This window comes from Zingiber officinale, chromosome 11B (assembly GCF_018446385.1).
Source record: "Zingiber officinale cultivar Zhangliang chromosome 11B, Zo_v1.1, whole genome shotgun sequence".
Classification (NCBI taxonomy): Eukaryota; Viridiplantae; Streptophyta; class Magnoliopsida; order Zingiberales; family Zingiberaceae; genus Zingiber; species Zingiber officinale.
The window spans coordinates 84,642,001-84,663,861 of record NC_056007.1 but is presented as its reverse complement, the minus strand read 5'-3'; the positions used below and the strand labels follow the sequence as shown (position 1 = coordinate 84,663,861).

General features: G+C 42.0%; 2 protein-coding genes, 1 non-coding gene and 2 pseudogenes across 4 annotated transcripts; 1 reads left to right on the top strand and 4 right to left on the bottom strand.

Moving 5' to 3' along the window:
* Nucleotides 1–1,509: 1,509 nt before the first annotated feature.
* LOC122033725 (G-type lectin S-receptor-like serine/threonine-protein kinase At4g27290) lies at nucleotides 1,510–7,909 on the bottom strand. 2 transcript variants are annotated; one of them, XM_042592883.1, is made up of 12 exons: nucleotides 6,330–7,909; nucleotides 6,196–6,252; nucleotides 5,003–5,217; nucleotides 3,697–4,869; nucleotides 3,493–3,609; nucleotides 3,331–3,411; nucleotides 3,138–3,242; nucleotides 2,937–3,055; nucleotides 2,656–2,866; nucleotides 2,300–2,540; nucleotides 2,024–2,174; nucleotides 1,510–1,936 (listed from the first exon to the last, which is right to left on the bottom strand). In XM_042592883.1, exons 3-12 carry the CDS (start codon nucleotides 5,106–5,108, stop codon nucleotides 1,661–1,663), a joined length of 2,580 nt encoding a protein of 859 aa, XP_042448817.1. In that variant the 5' UTR covers nucleotides 5,109–5,217; nucleotides 6,196–6,252; nucleotides 6,330–7,909; the 3' UTR covers nucleotides 1,510–1,660. The 2 variants fall into 2 exon arrangements, with proteins under 2 accessions (XP_042448817.1, XP_042448818.1); XM_042592884.1 differs by lacking the exon at nucleotides 6,196–6,252 and having other exon boundaries at nucleotides 7,190–7,909.
* A 143-nt stretch (nucleotides 7,910–8,052) lies between these two features.
* Nucleotides 8,053–9,685, bottom strand: LOC122033727 (annotated as a pseudogene).
* Nucleotides 9,686–10,860: 1,175 nt separating this feature from the next.
* Nucleotides 10,861–10,942, top strand: TRNAS-AGA. The gene has a single exon. It is a non-coding gene; the product is annotated as a tRNA-Ser (tRNA).
* Nucleotides 10,943–11,208: 266 nt separating this feature from the next.
* Nucleotides 11,209–13,394, bottom strand: LOC122033338. The gene is made up of 3 exons (XM_042592347.1): nucleotides 12,181–13,394; nucleotides 11,995–12,090; nucleotides 11,209–11,890 (listed from the first exon to the last, which is right to left on the bottom strand). The coding sequence occupies exons 1-3, from the start codon at nucleotides 12,742–12,744 to the stop codon at nucleotides 11,705–11,707; spliced, it is 846 nt and encodes a 281-aa protein (XP_042448281.1). The 5' UTR covers nucleotides 12,745–13,394; the 3' UTR covers nucleotides 11,209–11,704.
* Nucleotides 13,395–15,925: 2,531 nt separating this feature from the next.
* LOC122034118 lies at nucleotides 15,926–16,975 on the bottom strand (annotated as a pseudogene).
* Between the last annotated feature and the right edge of the window lie 4,886 nt (nucleotides 16,976–21,861).

The window sequence follows — 21,861 nt, the reverse complement described above, 5'->3', positions numbered from 1 at the left end:
ACTCCCAGCCCTTCCATCTCACTAGGCCGGCTGACCAAACTCCAAGAGGAGAGCACACAAGTTCAAGAATGTGCTCGATTGTGATGCCACATAAAGCTTCAGCGTAGAGAATCCAACTTAATTCTAACCCATGCCAGAATCAAGCATATGGCACAAGGATTACACAGCAGTAGCACAAGGAGCACCTTTTGAAAGTTGCTATTACCAATTCCAAATGACCAAACCTCAATCCAAAGATGGCTCCAGCGTCTACAAAATAGGATATAAAAAATTAGATGGGCAAGCAAACAATTTTTTGCTAACAAGCATATTGCAACAGAAGAATCATTGCTACATAGCATTAACCCTAATACAGTATTGTGATAACAATCAAATACACTACAACTGAAATCATTCTGTATTCTAGAAAAAAACTAAGAAAAAAAAATAATGGTCATTTTTTTGAGAAGTGTGCGTAAAACAGAGATGCCAGTGGAAGAAATATGAACAATACATGCTATAGTTTGACATCCAGATCAGCATGCTATACCAATTAGCATTGGGTATTATTTGCATGAATCTATTGATAATTTATGGGCAACCAACAAATATCTGTCGAGACCTGTAAAGTTGAATTTTCTCCTATTTTTTGTTTCCTCTTTTCTTTGTTTTATGAACAAAAAAATTGAGTTGGGTAATGTCATCTCTCTCTACTTTTGAATTATCTTCTTCTTCTTATCGTGAGGATACCTTCAATTTCCTGATTTAAATATGGGACAGTTGTAGAAGAACCGACGGGATGATGAATTATTTCACCTTGAATTATTGGAGGATAGATTCTCTGGTCCATAAATTATGGATCAGGGGATGATCTACTATTGTAGACCCTTGATTTGAATGGACTCTACTAACTTAAAGGTGGACTCCATCCAAATTAATGGTCCTCATATAGTGAATCATCCTCTGATCCGTAAATTGTGGACTAGAGAATCTCTACTGAAATTATTGAGGCAGCAACAAAATAGCCTGCACATGATTTGTAAGCCTAAAAATAATTAAGCGTGCTCTTGAATTAGACCCCTTTAATTATTGCACTATTGCTTAGAGAATTGTCTTGATTATAATTAAGAACCACCAAGATTACCCCAATGGATCGAGAAAAGAAAGTTGAATTTTCTTTAAACAAACAAAAACAAATTACTGGTGATGCTTTAGCACATATATGATTGATTCGATAGCCACAATCCATGTGTCAAAGAGAAGAAAAAAGACTACTCTAATTTGTGTTCCAAAGAAGCTAAAAGTTAATTGATTAGTTGAATTGGAAGACAACTATCGAAATAATGATAAATTGTTATCCAATTTTTTGTCACAATAGAATTTTGAAAATCCTTTTAAAAATAGTGATGTTTTTTAAATACGCAGTAAATTTGTATTTATCACAATGTTAGAGTAAAAAATTATTGTATGATTGTTAAGGTAAACATGCTAATAATTAAATTCAAACAATATAATTACATTTCATGCAAATAATTCAACTCTAACTTATGATAAGATGATCAACAAACATACAAAATATAAATTCTAATGTACTACAATCATGCTCAGGTAATTTATAACTACACATCTTCCAACTAATGATGTCTAAACAATTCATTATTTTAAAGGCGATTAACACATTTCATCTACCAGTCATTGTAATACTCATTTCTTGAGTTGTGAAGCCTCTTTCACAGGCGATTGACCTTATTAATGGCTGCTTAAGTGGAGTAAGAAGCTGGTCCTCACTAGCTAACATCATTACGACTTCAGCCATCGTGGGCCGGTCTTCAGTATTTTCTTGCACACATAGAAGAGCCATCCGGATGCAACGTAGGATTTCAATGGTAGGATACGAGCAATCTAGTGCATCATCAAGAAGCTCAAGTGATCTACCATCCTTCCATAATCTATATGCCTTTGACATAGGAATCAAATATTTAGACTAACGAACATTGTTGAATCCATAAAGAATAACATTGCAAGTTTTAAAGTTAATACTTACTTGTACTAAAAGGTTTGAGCTCATATCTGTTTGATTGAACACTTTGTTCCTCCTGCCACTTAATATTTCTAATACTAAGACACCAAAACTGAATACATCTGATTTAAATGAAAAAAGTCCATCTGCTAAGTACTCTGGTGCCATATATCCACTGTGTTTAAGAGCTTAAAAATTAGTAATTCTGGGACCGGCACTAGGAGGCCGCTAATGTGGCGGTTCCATATTAAAAATTAGTAATTCTTGTTAGATTATGACATGAATAAACTATAAACTTACAGTGTTCCAACAGGTCTTGTGGTTGCATTCATAGGAGCTCCATCACCTTCGAATATTCTTGAAATACCAAAATCAGAAATCTTTGGAGTCATATTTTTGTCTAGGAGAATATTGCTTGGCTTGAGATCTCTATGAATGACTCTCAGGATAGAGTCTTGATGCAGGTATAGAAGTCCCCGAGCAATGCCATTTATAATGTCAAGGCGCTTTTGCCAACTTAGCAATGCGCCTTTCGTTTTATCTGTACATGCAAGTGTTTGAATAATTTACTATATGACCAGAGTCACACACACTTTAAATTGCTAGCAATTATGAAGCCAACAAAATCAACTGATGTTGTTGGATAATAAACTCACCGTAGATGAAACCATCTAAGCTCTTGTTCTCCATGTATTCTAAGATGATAAGTCTCTCATCTCCTTGAATGCAGGAGCCGAGGACACGAAGAAGATTTCTGTGTTGTAACTTGGATATTAGCGAGAGCTCATTCTGGAACTCGCTTGGGCCCTGCGAAGAATGTCTAGATAATTTCTTCACGGCAATCTTTTGTCCATCTTGCAATTGACCCTGACAAAACATAACGTGCATTCAGAAAATCTGTACTAATTAGGAAGCTGAAAATTACTTATATACATACCATGTAAACCACACCAAATCCTCCTTCACCAAGTTTGTTGTTGATAGAGAAATCATTTGTTGCAGCCTTTATTGTAGACAGATCATAGGAAGGCAGTGCCCCCAAGATGTCAAGCCGACCTGGCACAAAATCAGAACGTGCCAATAACCTAAAGAAAGTGGTTCACAATCTCAGAATTCAGCAATGAGAAAATCAACAGACCTGCACCTGCTCCTTCAATACACGGACCATATGTCTCAGAGTTGATCGACCTCGACCTCAGCTCTGATGCATCAAAACCCACTGTCGAGAGGCTACCAGAGTCGCCTGTAAGAAGAACACCATGATTATTTTACTCTTGAGAAAAAAAGGTTTATTCCAAGTACGTAGAACACGTGGTGCCAAAAGTCATTACCTTTGTCCATCTTGGACAAGCACATCAGCAAGCTGGTATCGTCCTTGACCGAGGAGGATTCGGAGCCAGTCTCACGGCAGTCTGAACAACATCAAAACTCCTAATCAGGAATTTGAAATTTCAAACTGAAATCTAATCTCTTAAAATTTTAAGTAGCAACACCTTGTTTCCCTACTCTCTTTCTCCTCCACATGAACACACTCAGACTACACAGCAGCAGAAATGCCAGGAACACAGGAACGGCTATCGCCCAAACAAGCACACTGCGTTTAGAAGACCCTATAGAATAATAGAAACAGTTTATTCTTGATTAATTACCATATTAGAATTCTAATCCATTCATAGATTTAAGGAATAATTAATCACCTGCAAGGCGGATATATAAATCATCCCCTCCTTCGGTAAAATTCCTGAGATCCACTAAATCGCCTTCCCAAGTCACGCACCCGTTTTCCCCAACCAGTGCGTACGCCACGCAGGAGCAGTCGTTGGTGCACACGTCGTTGCACGCACCCAGGCTCATCTGGCCTCGTATCGTGGCGTTCTCTGTGTCGGGCAGCTTTGCGTTGGCTACCTTCAAGACTCTGTTCGACGCGCAACTCAACGGCTTCTTCCTGTCGCAACCGAGACTTCCGTTCGGCGCCGGCGCGAAGCCTTCCAAGCAATCGCAGAAGGAGGAGTAATAGCCCATGGTGCAGATGCGGTTGCGCCCGCAGCGCGCGTACCCGTCGCAGTCGTCCTCGGGCACGTTCCAGAATTGCAGCCACCGGCCGCTCTCCCAGTTCCACCGCTCGTATCGGCCGGCGGCGTTCATCACTGCTCGCGACAGCGCTGACGACCCGACCTTGTATTGAGTCGAGTAGTAGACCATAGAACTGTTGGACACGAAATTAAAGTCTAATTGGCTCGAAATGTCGCTTTTCTCCATCCTCGGGTTGCCGCTGAATCCCTGAGAGTTCCAAGGACCCGTTCGGTAGATTTTAGAGGAGTCATTCCAGAGGAAGATCTCTGGAACTCCTCGAGTCTCCATCTTGAAGGCGTAGCTGCCCGGAAAGGGGTTGGTGACGCTCTTCCACGACACGAGCTGCCTCGAGGTATTGGTTCGGTAGTCAACTCCGAGCCTCATGCCGGGTAGGAGAGTGTCGCTCGGATGGTCGAAGCTCTGCCACAGAGTCTCATTCGAGCCACCGCCGCCGTCGCCGGTCAAGATGAGATTGCCCGAGTCCAAAAGTTGCACTTGTGCTGAATTTTGAGATGCGGATGTCCCGGTCGACCATGAAACATCAGTTCCGTTGTCGAGGAGGATTAGATTGCCATCGGAGGTGAAGTTGAGTGTTGCGGTGGAGGTGTTGATGGATTGGTTCCTATTGGCAATCCATACTACTATGCGTTCCGTGAGAGAGGAATTGCTGTACCATATCGCTATATATCCATTTACTGAGCCACTGATGGGAGTGAAGAAGCCGAGCTGGAATATACCTCCGGGAGAAGTCAAGTTCTGGCCATTACTGAGCGAGCTATTTGGAGTCAAGGAATCGCCTGCACAAAAGTCTCAGAGATTATCATCTGAATAACGATTAAGGACTTGTAAGCCTGAAAATAATTGGAGACATGAAAAGAATTTTTGCAGTATTAAAATCGATAAAGTATCAGGAAAAAAAATGATACGTACCTGACTGACAATGAACGATGGATATGACTGCTAGTATGTTTAGGAACTGGAAAAGAAAGCGCTGCATCCTGGCCATGGAAATCTTACTGCATCTTATAAAGTTCATAACTTTCTTGGTGTTCCAATGCAGCTTTCCCCTACACTTTTACTTGCTGCTGAATCGGTACGCAAATCGTTGCTAACGCTGTGCCACTACAACTCTCATCTTCTTATCACTTTCCAGAGAAGGAAGAAGCTATCATTAATTGGATGCAGAATTCTATGGTGGCAATGAAGTCAGCAAACAAGCCTATCGAGATCTAGACAAAGAAATGTGAACAAAGGAAGTCTGCATTTTGATGAAGGGGAATATAACATGGTCATACATTAACTTGATTAGTTTCCTTTAAGTTGTGGTATTGGTCAGCAATGGCGGACGACGACAAACAGGCCGTGTTAGGGAACAAGGCAATGGAGTCAATTGCGGTCAGGCGGTGAGGGTGATCAATATTGCAAAGTCTGCTTGCGGAAATTTTTGCCAGTCCATTTCAACAACTATGACTGCAAAAGGAAGGCCTCGTCTCTCTTAATTAGCAATGGGACAAAGAAAAGTCCAAAAATTTCTTTAATGCTACACAATAGAAATTATGGTCTGTACCCAGGTTGTAACTGATTGACTACATTCTATACTAATGCCCATCCCAATTTTTTATCAGAGTTAAAAGATGCACACACATTTCATCGATCTGGGAAATTGTGAGAATCATTCCAGTATTAAAGTGATTATACTCATTTCAGGTGTTTTTTATAGTCCGTTCCTAGATTATAATATTAAAGATGGTAACCGACTGCTAAATTGACTAGGAGTGGAAAGAATTTTTTCTCCGAGAACATAAGCTCATTGAACATTGATCTTTATCTCATTATAATAAATCTATCACCTTTTAATCAATTGGATCCTGTGGGGACGATTCATTTCTTTTGATTGTGGGTTGCTTAAGTGGAGTAAGAAGTTTATCATCTGTAGTCAACATCATCACCACCTACCATTGGCCTATGTTCAGGGTTTTCTTATACGGGCAAGAGACTCATCTCTACTACCCTATATCGTCCACAATCTCCAAGGATCCAATAGGCCCACAATAGGAGTCAAATTTTGAGTTAGGAGCACCCTAAGAAAAGATAAAGGACCGATGTTTCAAAAACATACTTACCTGTCCTAGAAGGTTTAAGCTCGTATCGAAGACTCTGTTCCTTTTGTCACTTAAGATCTAATGCCATCAAAATTGAAAACATCAGAAACCTTCTATTTTGGCACAAATGAAAAACTAAAATAAAAATCAGAAACCTTCTAGATATTCCTTCAAATGTAAGGCCGCAATCTATTTGGAGATGCAATCTCTCAATCACATCAGCAAAATAAGATTGAGACACCATTTGCCTCCAAGGAGCATCTAAAAAATTGTGCAAGGTTGTATTATTTAAAGCTAATGATTCCCAGCCCTTCCATCTCACTAGGCCGGCTGACCAAACTCCAAGAGGAGAGCACACAAGCTGAAAAATGTGCTCGATTGTGATGCCACATAAAGCTTCAACATAGAGAATCCAACATAATTCTAACCCAAGCCAGAATCAAGTATATGGCACAAGGATAATCAACTTGAGAAGTCAACATACTATTAATCAACGTCAAACGCTCGCCCAAGCTAACGAGTTACGATGATTGTTGCCTGTCTAAAGTAGTTGAAGCATGTAGTAGCTTGTGAGTGACGAGTTCATTAAACACATTCCATGTATAGATATTGCGTTTCAAGTTTTGACATAGTGTAAAACCAGCTTGCTGCAATTATCGAACTCATTTGGTTTGGCACATTTGAAGCCTGAGCAATTGCAGACATGTCTAGAACATCCATTCAAAGTCAACTTAATATAACACCAAAAGACTTAAAGACAACGCTTAACCGTTTAGAAGAGCATCCCAGCTATATAATTCAAACATCAAGACAGCCGAAATCTTATAACTGGATGTCAGTAAAATAAGCACAGATATCCTGAGAATAGTAAAACGTCTCAACAGCAGGATTTGTTTATTTCTCACAATATCAACTGGGCATGAAATTCTATATTAGTTGAAGGGAACAAGGATACTTAAGTTACAATGTAAAAGGCAGTGAAATGTAAATTACACAGCAGTAGTACAAGGAGCACCTTTTGTTCAGATGTTGAAAGTTTCTATTACTAGTTCCAAACGACCAAACCTCAATCAAAAGGTGGCTTCAACGTCTACAATATAGGATATAAAAAATGAGATGGACAAGCAAACAATTTTTTGCATATCAAGCTTGTTGCAACAGAAGAATCACTCATTAACCCTGATACAGTATTGTGATAACAATCAAATACACTACGACTGACATCATTCTGTATTCTAGAGAAAATTAAGAGAAAAAATAATGGTCATTTTTTTAGAAGTGTACGTAAAACAGTGTTGCCAGTGGAAGAAATATGAACAATACATGCTATAATTCGATATCCAGATCAGCATGAAACTTATAATTCACAAGTACTTCAGCAAATAGAGCACCCAAAAAAAAGGGGCCAGTTCTCATGTATCTGCTAGTCGAACTTGTAATTAATAACCTGACTTAATTATGATGGTTGACCAGATAAGGTTAGCTAAAGAGTTAGCAAGATGTCAAGCTGTCTAGATTTTTTATTTCAGAAGGAATCAAATTGTCAGTGCGTAGGCTAGATCTAATTCTATTGAAGACAATTTGTTACAATAATTCAGAAAGCAGTAATTGGACTATCCAAAGGGAAGAATAAATAAATAACCAAAACATAGCCACATATGTATCCGAATGCTCAAAACTAACTAAAATGGTCTGGTAAATATTCAACAGAAAGATACAACTTGTGGACCTCATACAATTAGCTGTGTTATCGAATGTAAGGAATCAGTTTTTGATGCAGCACATTTTGCTCCCATAGAATTGCATAAGAATCATAGAGGAAAAATTCATATTTTCCAAGGATGTGAAAATTTCTTATCAGGTAATTTGATGCCACAGTTTGTTTAATTTTAACTATTTGTTATTACATAACCCAGCTATTTGTTCTCAGTTAAACTGATTGAAGTAATACAGATCATGCTCAAAAACTACAACAATGACTTTGATCTTTAAAACTTAGTTAAATGCTACAGAGACAAAATGCACAGTGAGAAAGTTAGCTCCTTCAGATATGTGATTTTGTTGAACCTAGAACATTTGATTTGACAGTTTAGAAAAGAAATTCTGCTAGTTAAATAAATGAATTACAATATCCAACGAGTTTTCAACTAATTCAAGACATGCAGAGGATATAACATAGTTAGACGAAAATTCGATTCAGCACTTGATAAGAAGAGGAGAATGTTCCCTGTATTTGTAGAATCGTAGTTCATTTACTACAGCTAAGTAGAGAGACATGAATGTCATTCAGTTGACGCAGTAATGTAAGAAGTACACTCTTTCACTTGAACGCAGTTCTATAGTTACACAGTTGTGATATGTTGTGAGATCCAACAAAGGTATTGGGAAAAAGAAAGTCCTCATTGTTTTCCTTGCATATCAACTTCTGGTTGCATCGGATTCGTATGTACAAACATCACACGTAGTTTTATGTATAATTTTCTGTTATTAAAATGAAAAATCGTGTTCATCAAAAGCATAGAATCGTCAAAATTCATCATCATTTCTTCCAGTAACATACAACGATGATCATATTGACGAGAGAATAAAGAATAAGTTGATCATATTGATAGGAGAATTAAAAAATTAAGTCGTAAGTTGTTCTTTCAAGGGCAAGAGATTGACCTCTGAGCTATACGGTGGCATCGTGGTACTCTTATTCTTCCAGGACAGGATGCAGCTCAGCGTCATTCTCCGCCGACCCGCCTGAAACTGTCGAACTGCCGCCGTCAGCCGTGGCCCCGTCATCAGGATAGCGCACCACCACGACGGGGCAAACACAATGATGGACGCAATAGTCGCTGACGCTGCCGAGCCTCCCCTTGCTTGTCCTCCTCGAGGCCCCGAAACCCCTGCTGCCCATGATCACGGCGCTGAGGCTGAGGCGCTCCACCTCAAGGCAGAGCCGCTCCTTCATGTCGTGGTCCTTCACGATGTGGATCTTGAATGGAATCTGAGCCTCCACGAGCGGCTGCGCGAGGTCCTGCGCCTTGGTTGTGGTGAAGGCGTCGAAGTAGTCTTCCAGCTTCCGCTGCGACTCCTCGGAGACAGAGAGGCCTACGGCGCCCCAGTCGGCACCGTAGAGGACGCAAGTAGGCAGGACATGGAGGAGGATGAGGCGTCTCCCGGGCGTAGGTAGTTCTGGACGGCCCACTTGACGGCGTAGGCACTCTCGTCGCTGAGGTCGACCCCAATTGCGATCCGGCGGTGCATTCCAGCGGAAGGATTCGCCGAGGCGACGGAAGAGAGGAAGGAGCTAGGGGAGGACGGGTGGACCGCTTCCTGCGCGGCCGAAGCCGGCAAAGGGGGATCGGAGTGAAGCGAAGTCCGCCGAGGGTTCATTCCGGCGAAAAGCTAGGGTTTCATGGAAATTGCGGCTTCTCTGTCCTTGCGAAAAGGATGGAAGATTTGGAAAAAAGGGCGGTGGAATCGATTCGTGGCTTCTAGGGAAGGAGAGAAGGCGACGACGAACCGTGCACTCGTTGTATTTCTGTTATTCTGTATATGTCGACACGAACCATTTCGCACAAATATCCTTTCATGTTCCATTATTATCAAACTACTTTCTCACGGTAATAATTTGATCAAGGAAAAGTTGTTAAACACCATTTCACAGCTTAATAATTTTACTAAGAATATGACCCTTTGATAATTAATTTTTATGAAGTCTAAAATAGAATTATATTAATATCTTTTTCATTTAATATTAAAAATAATTTTAAATTTATTAATATTTTTTTGATTATTTTATATAAAAATATGTACTGTATTACATTCTTTTTTCTAATTATTAAAAAATAATTTTAACATCTAGTAATTTTCTCCAATTATTTAATAAAAAATATATATTATTATGATTTTTTTTTTAATCCCACGTCTTAAAATTGATAATATCGCGAGTGAAAATTTTTTTATAAATATTTTAGACTGATAATATTAGAAAATATTTTGCTAGATTTTTTAATTAAGATTAAGTATAATATTAAACTAATTTTTTATGAGGAAGGCATTAACTTATAAAAATATTTACGTACTTTTCTAGGTTGCCACCCTTAAATTGTATTAGGGTGACACTGAGTTCACTGGCAGTTTAAATAAGCAACAAGTAAAAATCTTAACCATCTCAAATCCATTATTATTTCAATCTTCTAAAGATAATTTTTTAGATTGAATAATTTTTAAATTTTTACCTAAAATTTAAAAATTCAACTCAAACCGATTTATATGTAGTTATATATTGTATAGATTATTAAATATAATTATATATTTAAATTAATTGATAATTTTATTAATTTAAAAGAAATCGCATTATCATAATTTATGGTTTTTTCATCATCAAAAGTTTGAATTTCTGTTTTATCTTTTACTGCTTTATAATTTTATAAGATTGATCTCTTTGTATTATCTTATTATTACAGATTACAGCAGCAACATAAATCTATTTGGCATATTCTTATATAAACTAGTAAATAATGTTATACTTTAATTTAGCAATTATGATATTTAACATTTAATATAAATCATGAATTCATTGTCACAGTCAATTTTCTAACATTGATGTAAATTGCGTTGAACTAAATATTGGTTTCAACGAGTAATCAAAAGATAAAGAATTAGTAAGATATTTTAAAAAGCTTAGAATATAGAGTGGACGTGCCGGAGTGGTTATCGGGCATGACTAGAAATCATGTGGGCTTTGCCCGCGCAGGTTCGAATCCTGCCGTCCACGTTTTTAATAACAATGCAATTTTATTTTATTTTACTTTTTCATTTCATTCTACTGCTATCGTGCAAGATTTTCAAATTATGAGAACATTTAAGAAAAAAATTAAATTTCATCTACTTGACACTTTAAGGTCGAAACACATGCGAAGTTTTCTTTACTCTATCAGAACAAGCATGCAGCTAATTAACTTAAACAATCAACGAATCATCAAAACAAATGGCAATTTAAGATGATAAAATTCAACACGAATGATTTAATCCTCTCGCAATCCTTGAATATTTATTTGAATTTGTAATCAAATACATTCCCAGTTTGGGAAGCATGTATTCAATGCTTATCCAGTTCCAACTACATACGTTACTAAAATGCTCCAAATAAAAGATGGTACTAAAATGCGCCAAATAAAAGATGTTAAGATCTGGGCAGCTTCACTGCTCCTTTTTCTGAGCTCCACGAGATCTCTTTCCTTTTTCTGAGCTCCAAGATAATGAACTAAAATTTTCTATCAAACAAAAACAACAACCTCTTTGATTTTTCTTTTTCTATCTTTGATTTTGAAGCAACAAGCTCACACCAAATAAATCTTTAAAAATTTGATACTGATGGAGCATATTTGCCCAATTCATAATCATTTTTGCAAATTGAGCAAACAGCAGATCAAAATTTAAGTTCGAAACTGAAGATTAAGCTGATGGAGAAGTAGATTGGAGATACGTAACTAATATCGATCGTCGATGAACATACTAGTGATGAGGAGATAATTAATTACAAGGATAGCTTTAGCGAGAGATCGAGGGGAGTAGCAGCTGAGAAGGAAGAAGATGAATCACCAGGCGCCGTTGGGTCAGCAAACTCAGATGAAGCGCCATTGATGGATTCGCTCAGGCCGCTCGACGACGGGAAGAAGTCAAACTCCTTGATTACCACCCTCTCCTTCTTCTCTGATGGCTTCTGCATGCAGCCCACGGAGAAGAAATCAAAAGAACGATATAGAAGGTGACAGAATTCGAAAGGATTAGATTGAGAGCGCAATATTGGCGTGGGGTACTGATTACCAGATTGACAGCCATGGCGGCGGCGAGATTCATCTCGAAGTAATCAGCACCGTTGGACAGGTTAGAAGATTGATTGTTGCCGAAGAGACGTTTCTTCTGAGGAAAGTTTGATCGGAAAGAAGCGTGTGAGATACGAAAAATGCACTTCAAAGAGAGAGAAAGATAGATAAGAGTTGTATAACTCACTCTGGCACAGAACTCGCACTGACCGGAGAGGCAATGGGTAATTTGGCTTGAAGGGGGCTCTAGAAATTGACCTCCGATCCGGAATCTATCGTCCGCCACCGCTCTTTGGTGGCCATCCAGCGCTAACGGATCCCCGAGCACAGATCGAGCGGCGGAGCCAGCAGAGTCTCCATCGAAGGTCGTCACAGACGGCGGTGCCGTAGGGCGTAAGGGATAGGGGTAACAGTGCATTTGATGGCCTATGGTATAGGAGACGGGCCTGCCGTAGATGGCTGAGGGGCCGGCGGCGACGGGGCTGAGCTGTAGGAAGTTGAGGGGCGGAAGGTCGTTGTGGGAGGAGCCGAGCTCCTGGAGGCGGATCTGCTCTAGCTGGGCAACGCCGAGGCCGCGCTGCGGTGGGCGCTTTGGCCCGGCCGCCTTAGTCCCTCCGCCTTTTCGAATCTTCGCCTTCGCCACCGTAGCGGCCACGGCGTAGCCATTGGCTGTGCCGCCGCCGCCGCCTCCTCCGCCGGCGTCTTCTGTCTTGCTCTGGGGAGAGGGCCACAGGAAGAAGGACGTCGCCATGGTCGAAGCTTAAAGAATCGGCTGAAGACGCATCGTCGAGTCGGTCGGGTATATATTGCGGAACGAGGGGCAACACATAGATCAAATTATGCGCACTGCCATTGCCATTGCAAAGGGTAACGGAATGGGAAGCGGGGGGCCGTGGTCCAGACAACGAACGGACGCGTGTCATAATCCCTGTGGCGAATACGAGTACGGTCTGGTCGTGATAGTGAAGCGGGTCCCACACTCTTTCCCTGCAGTTCTGTTTTTTTTGTCTTTTCTTCGCAATTTCCATGCAGTGCCGGTGGACTCGTTCGGGCCGCCCGATGAAGATTCATGAGGAATTTCGACCGTTCGCTTTCTCGGCCTAAGAATGGGGCATGGGCAGCCGCGGTACAACTGTATAAGTAGTAGGCCGTAGGGTCATGGATTAGGAGGGCCATGGTGGATTTGATGATGGTATTTTCCTAACCGGGAAGATTGATTCTTTGGAAAGAAAGGTAATGATGGACGTGTTTGGTCCAAATTGATAAATTCAACTGGAGTTAAAGAAATAAATAACGTGAAAAAAGGTAAATTATTGATATCGTGCGTCCTCCGCGAATTAATCTCTGATCCTCACATTTTAGCCAACTGAGCACCCGGCCGGACCAAATTGATAAATCCAAGTTTAGTCCAGGCGCTGGTGGTCCCGATCTAGGCATCATCTCTGTGATGGAGCCTGGCAAGATTGGAAGAGAGCAGAGGACGAACACTTGGTGGACGCTAGTGATTAAGAATAAGGACGATGAGACATAGACACACATGGGCGAGTGTTGATGTTGTCTATTACTGCGTTTTGCCGCAAAGGGACAGACCATTTGGATACTGGCGAGACAGGCGACTCAGATCAGACCCAGAGAGAACGAGGGAGAGCGAGGAAGCAGACAAACCATAGAGCAGCAGTCGATGCATGCAGCTTAGTGGCTCAGGGACCAGTCCGGGCAGCCTTTCGGTTCGCCATTGCCGAAGCTCTGCAAGCGCAGGTACCCACACTGCTCTACGTATTAGCTTGTCGCCTAACCCCCGCCTGGTGAATTTCCAGATAGTTTCTTTTATGTTCCCACAAAATCCAAATCCCTACCATCCGTCGCGGAAATCCGTCTAGAGGAAGGATAAGATTGGGAATGGGAGGCGGGATTCAACCAGATGGCAGGTTGTGAACCGCGAGATATCATTTGTAATCTCTCACCTGTTCGATAAAAGTCCCCAGAGAGAGGGAAAAAAAATACAGTAGGAAGGGACCATCTCCGCGTCGTTCGACTGGATGATAGATAGAAGGAGAAAGGATTTGGAGAAGGGATGCAATTGTAAAAGCGATGTAATAAAGGAAGAGAAGCAGGCCGCGCTAGTATAGCAATGCTCAAAAAGGTTGCGGGGACCGTAGGCTTTCGAGAGTTCAGCAAAAACAGCAACGCGGACAGGGAAAGAGAAACAGAAGATTGACTGTATCTGAACTGAGATCCGCCACCAGATATTGTGTTATTGTTTGAGGAATATGGCGGGGCAACAGAACAAGGGCTTGATTTTTCCTCACCTACTCCAATAATGCAGTGTAGCAGTTCAATTCTCTTGGCTGTGGAACTGGAGAGTTCACATTGCATGAGGGTCTCCACTCAAGTATGTGCACCGATCATTTATTATTGAACAAAAGAAAAAAATTGCACCTCTCCAACTGTGACATAATGCCCATCAATGGGGGCAATGAATGTTGCTTGCTTCAAACATTAATTGAGGCCATTATTGTCCTGTAATGTATACTTCGATCATTTGGATTCAATTTGTCATGCTTTCTTGATGTAATACTTGTTGTACTTGCCTCATTGGCAGCAACTTGATACTTGAAATGCTTTATGTTTTCAGCAAGCCATCTGGCAGTGACAATAATAGGATGCAAATGCTCATCTTTTTGGATCTTTGAAGACGTGTGTATGGAGAGAGGAATGTTTAAGACTAGAGGTAAGTAGCATAGACTTGTCTGAATTCCTTTTTTTTTTTTTTTGTCGTTGTTCTCATTATTAGTTCAAATTGGTAAATTTTAGAGATTATTCAATAGAAAGCTTTTTCGTATTATATCATATTTTAGAGAGCTACATTCTCTACCAAATCCGGCAACATATAGGTAGAAAATAATCTTTACAGTGTATTTTATTTAACAGAAAATATTTCCTGAAATATATTTTATATATACTTTTTAGGGTTTGATACAATAGAATATCAAAAAAAAAACATACTTAAGCCAACTTGGCAATTTACCTTTTTGTGCGATCTTCAACACACAAATGCATGCACTTGGTGTGTTTGAACAAGCAGTTAATGCGGGTCATGTCCTGATCTTGTCAGATTAATCTGTCTAGTGTCCTGCTCTTATCCTGCACTCTGACTGGCCAGGGAGCAGTATTATACTGCTGAGGTACTAAGGAATGGAAAGTACCAAGTAGTTTTGTCAAATGAGTAGGAGCTTTAGGGCGACAAGAAGATGTGGTGCAAACGCAATGGGAAAGGATAAAACATTTCTTTCAAAGTTTGAGTCAATTAATTAGCACACTAGCTAACAATTTCTTTGCATAAAATGTTTATGTGCATAGTTAGAATCAACTGACTGAAGAATTAATATGATAATGTATTTGTAAAGACAATGCGAAACAAGGAACTAATCATTAGGAACTTGATTGAATAACACGGCTAAATATTTAGATAATGTATTTATTGTATAAAAACATATTGAGTCAACTTAAATTTCTCTAAATTTTGACTCTGGAAGTGATAGACAATTGTGATGTGTAGAGTCGCCGCAGCTTACCCAGGCCACGACTACTGCATGAGGCATGCAATAGTACGCGTACGTACAAGCTTTCCCGCGGCCTCCCGTATCAACATCTTCCTCTGATTTATTTCACAACAATAGAGCCATGGAGAGAATCTTCAGATTGATTCCACTATATCATAAAAATGAATTCTTCTTTTTCTCATTCGCTTTCCCTAAAATTATTCTTGGATCGCATACTCAGGGTGCTCGATAGGCTGTCGTTGCCGAGACGGTTGTGCTGTCATGGGCATCTCCGGGCTCGATGTCAACGTCGCGGTAACTGCCATGGCGTTGCTACAGTCCCTCAGGTTTTCCTTTTTTTCACCCATTATGTTAGAATTAGGATAAAGAAGAATGGAGCAAAATCTAAGTTTTTTTTTCTTTAACTAAAAATTGGACCAAATTACTTTATCCACAAAATTGCTGGAGGCAAGAGCTGCTTGGAATGACAGGGATTGGACGGGGAAGAACTGGAAAGCAGCAGAGGCCACCGCTGACGCAGCCACCACCGATGGTTTGAAGATAGAGGTTCATATTATCGGCAAAGATAAGTTCAATTGTGTACCGTTTAGGGCTTTGAGAAGGATATCTGTGGCATGGCTTTGGAGAGCCTGGAGGAGAGAGGGTTGGAGCTGCGAGAAGAAAGAGAGGAACAGTGGAAGGAAGGAGAATGGGGTGATCGATTGCATCCTCCAACAGAGCGCTCCGAGCACCAGAAGCTCCATTCTTTGGATGGTGCGTAAATCAAACACAAATTCTTCATTTCTCTATCAAATGAAAAAGTTCAAGTGAAGCAGTGATATCAATCAGTCTTGCCACTTCCTAAACCCTCAAAAGAAGGATTTCCCCTCTTTTAGAGCATTACCTGAAGATCTTCGATGGCGATGATAGTCATCTGCATCTTCGACGCTAGGAAGAGGCAGGAAATAGCGAGGAGACGAACGATCCACGGCTTGTCTCTCTGCAACCGTAGATCGTTCATGGCGTAAGCTGAAATAATCTAAAATGATACATCTGCTATGTCTCTTTCAACTACTGATCAATAATATATACGTACCGGGATTGTGCGCTTCGAGAGGTACCGATCTACGTAGCTTACTGCAAGGCAAGCGACGGAGGGTTTCAGATCGCAATGAGACTGCACCTGGTCACGGGGATATCGGCGTGATGGTAATCAGAAGGGACTAGTTTCTTTTCTCTTATCTTCATTTCTATTGACTATATCATTTCTATCGTTACCTTTAGTACCAGTGTAACAGCCTCTCGCCGGGCGCAAAGATCGATAGCTCCGATCATGACAGATGTCATGCGGTCGGCCTCGGCAACTAAGAGGTTCGATATAGACGACGAGCGCTGTAGCTCTTCTGAGTTCATGAGCTGGTTATCGAGATCAGACTCCATTCTTTCTCAAGCAATAGCAATTGAAGGTAAAAGTTGGATTTTTTTTGGATGAGAACAGAAGGGGAGCAGAGCTTTATAGGCAAAACTCGTTCGCCTTCTTCAATCATGAGTTTTCTGAATAATTCCTTCTCTGCTTGATGCGAATGTAATGGCGACTGATATATTTTCCTAAAAAGTTTCTGGACAATTAAAGGCGCATAGAGAAAGAGTGGCAGAGGATCACTAGTGATATGTGTCGGAGAAGGGTACAGGTGTCCCTGTCCTTAAAACTGGTTGCTGAGCGATCCTAATTAAATAAACTATACGTTCAAGTCTGATGCAATCCGGTAAACAATGGAGAAGATACAATACAAGGTCTAGATGACTGCAAATCTAAATCGTCATCCCAGTTTGTTTCTTATTGAGGCCTCGACTTTGGGGATCACAGAAATTTGATGAATTTTTTATTTTAATCTCTTCCTCCATTGCCAAAACTTGGCATAGAAACAAGGCCAGAGACCTCATCGCCTTGTTTCCTCATTGAAGCCAGCCTCTGCTCTGTTTCACTTGTCAGGCTGTAGTGTGTGCATGCTCCTCATCCCCGCTTCTCCATGTGGCTCATGAATGCAAAAGGAAATCTCCTCATTTCTTACGCTGCCACAAGTAGCAGTTGACAGCTACTCTGCATGGTCCTTTCGAGCGAGTGCAGGAGAAAAAGCTGTTTAGTCCTTTAATGGTCGCTCGACGCCAGATCCTTCACAGCAAAACAAAATCCTAAACATGTGTTTTTTTTTTGCATTTTCTTTTAAGAAAATTTCATTTTTGCACACCTCGCTCGTAGTTTGCTCTTTCATTTTGCCCCATAGAATTGAAAACTTTTGCGTTGCGTTTCTCAAAAACTTTCCAAAATACCTGGTCTCTAACATCGTCAGGTCAAGCTCACAGTCTGGTGTACAGGGAGCAAAGCAAAATCGTCTCTTTTCTTTTGTTGCAGAGGTTCCGCACTGAAAACACTGTCCTCTGCAAGGATGAGCCCATGGGCTTCTCTCATTGAGAAATTGATTTACCACTACTGTTTCAACAATGGAAAACATCGAGCCCCCGGTTCTTGTATAAATCCTCTTTTGCTAGTACATTACTCGATCTCAAATCCTTATATATCTAGTTGATATGCTTCCCGATCCTTGCTACGCGTCTATGTTAAACTTTTACTGTAGTAGTGTACCGTCAGATTATTTTTACTATAGGAATGCTCCATCAGAATTAAAAAATACCTTAATCCTTCTCTTCCCTTTCCCTCTCAAAAATCTAAATATTTCAAACCCTTCTTCAAACTCCCTCATTTCCCTCGGTGCTACCTTACCTCACAGAGTTATCGATCACCATCTATGTCGATCAACTCCCTCAGTGTCACATCACCACGCCAAGTTTGCCTGTCTGTCGCCGTTCATCTACAATGTGTTCCCCCTTGTACGTGCCTTAAACATTTTTCTTCTCCATCCAAATGCTATAGTTTTGTAACAGATATAACGTTGTATTAGGTATGGACATTAAGTGTTACAATGTTCTTGTTTATGATCCTATAATGTTATAGTAACTACGATTTCGAAACTGCTATATTATTCTTAGACCAACACGTTGTAGCAGGTACGACCGTAACTACTACAACTTGGTAAGACTATAAATGAGAACGTTATAATAACTACAGTTTCGTAGCTCCTACAACATTCTTAGACTAACACGGTGTAGTAGCTACAGTATTGTGGTTGCTACAACATTCTTAGACCAGAACTAGCTGAAATATCATTTTATTGTTCAAAACTAATATTGTAATGTATTACCAAGATATTAAGTATTTGTTTATAGAATTAAATGACGTCTATTGCTTCAACCTCCCTTACAAGCTCTACTTCTCATGCATATTGTAAAAAATACAATGGAAAAGTATTGCCCCCCCCCTCGCGTGCGCGCGCGCGCGTTTAAACTATTCATTTTATCACTAAAACCAAGTGAGCGATAGATGAAGTTGATAAATGAAGTTCATTTATGATCCTGTCCGAGAGTCGAGGCTATGGATGCTAGGGGACGTGGCGCTCCTATTGACTGTTGGTGAACTCCAAGTCAGAGAGACCTGCAACCACAATAGCGTCAGTGCCGAGCCAGGGAGGGGTTCCCTGGCGATCGCCCTCCGACGTTCAAGTTAGTCTCCAGCGATGTATAAGCGAGGAAGCAGTGAAGCAGAGTAACAACAGCTACAGTAAAGTATGCATACCTCCATTGAAACTTGGGGTCCTTCATATAGGACTCTGAGGGCTCGCGTGCACGCTCCTCGAGTCGCGCACGTTTTTCAAAGCTTGTCCTGAAAAGACATATCAGGAAAGTGTTCTTGACATCATACCTCAATGACCCGAGCATATCTCTGACATGACAGTGGAAACTTTCGTCGTACGATTCTCTACTGTCCATGCCGCCAAGTATGTCGTCTGTTGATGGCGCGAGTTCCCACGAGGATATCGCCTGATCCTCCTTTTGTCTGTTAGTGGGACGAGCGAGACAGCCGCTCGGCCAAACCTTAGCCGTTCAGGTGGTCTAGCCCTTTGGCCGAGCGAAGTGGCCGCTCGACCAACATTCCACTGTCAGAGCTCCGTTGTCGTGCTGTGATCCTTTTTCACCAGTTCCGAGGTTCAATGTAAGTCCGAGTGAGCTGGCCGCTCAACGTATGTCTTATTTTGAGCGTCGGAAGCTCGGTGCCTGGCCGAGCTATGGTGATATCTGATCAGTACTTCTTTGTTCCGGTCGGGCGACTGAGTTGTCCGACCGGCCAGCGACACATGGACGTCGACCGCCTAGACTTTGACTTCCATCGTGGTCATGACCCTCTGAGGGATGGACCCTTATCACCGGATCACATGCGTCCCCCTCAAGTCTAGTTGAAGGAGGCTGCAAGTCCAACTGACTAGACAAAAAGAAACATGGAGACCGGTTGACTGATTGGCCATCATACTGGTAGAACTCCAATCGGATCATCAAAGAGTGTCAGTCGACCCTGAGACCGGCCTTGGGAGCCGATCAGCGCTCCGAGTATTTACACTTGGGCTTTCTCCCTCAGTGTCCTCGGATGCGTGTGGTCAATGCTGATGTCACCCAAATCTCTTCGGAATTCGTGTAAATCATCTCCGTTAAGACCGAGCACGAGCCCATTAAATGCGCACCAGTGAGGGGAGCCACGTGTCGCCGCCGTAGTCATTGCATGCCTGAAGCGACAGGCGCTGACGCGACGTGGGGCGGTTTGAATTCCACGGCTGGATCTGCATCTTGGATTTTACGCCCTAGATCTGACGGCTCTGCTCCGCCGAGCCAAGGGTTTATAACGTCGCAGCGCCCCCTTCTTTTCTTACCTTCGTGTTCTTCTCCAATGCTCCAGCGATTCCTGTGCCACCAGTGCACCGTCGACTCCCATGCGATCAGCGCTCCAGCGGCTCCCCTTCCTCCTCCGCTATGACCTTTTCCACTCTTTTTGTAAGCTCCCCTCGATCATTTGCCATTCTTTTGGATCCTTGCCTCTTTCCCGTGTCTGTTGTGCTTTTCGTCCGTTTTTACTTCTATCGAAATCCCGCTTTCTTGTTTTCCGACGATGGCTAGCTCTTCTCGGTCATCTGACCCCGCTCCTGGTCTCTGGTGCAGTACCATGGAGACCAGATTTGATGCTGGTGATGGTGAGAACCTTAGGAATGTCTTTGAGATCCCTTCTGACCACGAGATAATCTTGGTCTCCCTGTCCAATTGGCCAAATAACCCACCGACTAGTACTATTTGTCTTTTCCGAGATCAATTTGTGGCCGGTCTTCGCTTCCCTATCCACACCTTCATCATCAAAGTTTGTAACTACTTTCGCGTTCCCCTTCCGTAGCTCGTGCCCAATTCTCTTTGTTTGTTGTGCGGCGTCGTAGTTTTGTTTAGGCTGCACGGCATTCCCCTGACCCCGCGCGCCTTCCATTATTTTTACTATCCCAAACAATCTGAGCTGGGGACTTTCCTCTTCCAATCGCAGGTCGGGCTGGTCTTTTTTGACAAGATGCCCACTTCCAACAAGCATTGGAAGTAGTATTTTTTTCTTTTTACGTCTCCCCGAGCGGCCCTGTTTCCGAATGCGCTGGCAGGTCGGCTTGCCCCCTCAGCCCGATCTGAAGAAGAACAAGAGCCAGCCGGACTATCTTCATGCAGCGACCATGTTGGCCGGTTAGAGATATAACATCCATAAGTTGCTGGTGGAAGGTGTCATGTACATCTTCGACCTAAGTCTGATCTGATCCCATCTCCCGCGCGACTTAGGTAAGAAATTTCTTGGCTCTTTCCTTTGAGTCTAACTGATTTCCTTTTTCCTTTTGCAGCCCGAACCATGATGCGAGCATGGGCGGCCCGCTATAGCAAGCTGAAAGATGTCGAACTCCGTCGTTGTCCAAGCTGCCACCGGAGGCCCTTGTTGCCCAGCCGGTTGCCTCTTTGCCGCCGACCCGAACCCCACGGAGACCACTGTTGTCCAGGATCGATCCTGCGTATGCTGCAGCACCTTCCGGTCTGGTGGTCTCCTCCTCGTTAGACCCGAGTGGCCGACGATAGGTGACAACAATCCTTAACCTTCCAACAGAGGACTACATTGAGCAGTGCGCCCGTCCGACCATCCCCGAGCATAAGATTCTGATCCGCGGGCCACTTGCTGGTATTTGGGAGGAAGCGAGGGCCCAAGTGGCGATGATGTCGTCAGGAGCACTTGGGAACAGTCACCTGCAGATGTCCACTGGGGTACGTATTTCATCAATTCATAATTTACCTTCGATCGACGCTTAACATATGCCTGTTTATCTGCAGTACTGGGCGGAGAGCGCGACCATGTGCCAGCGACTCGC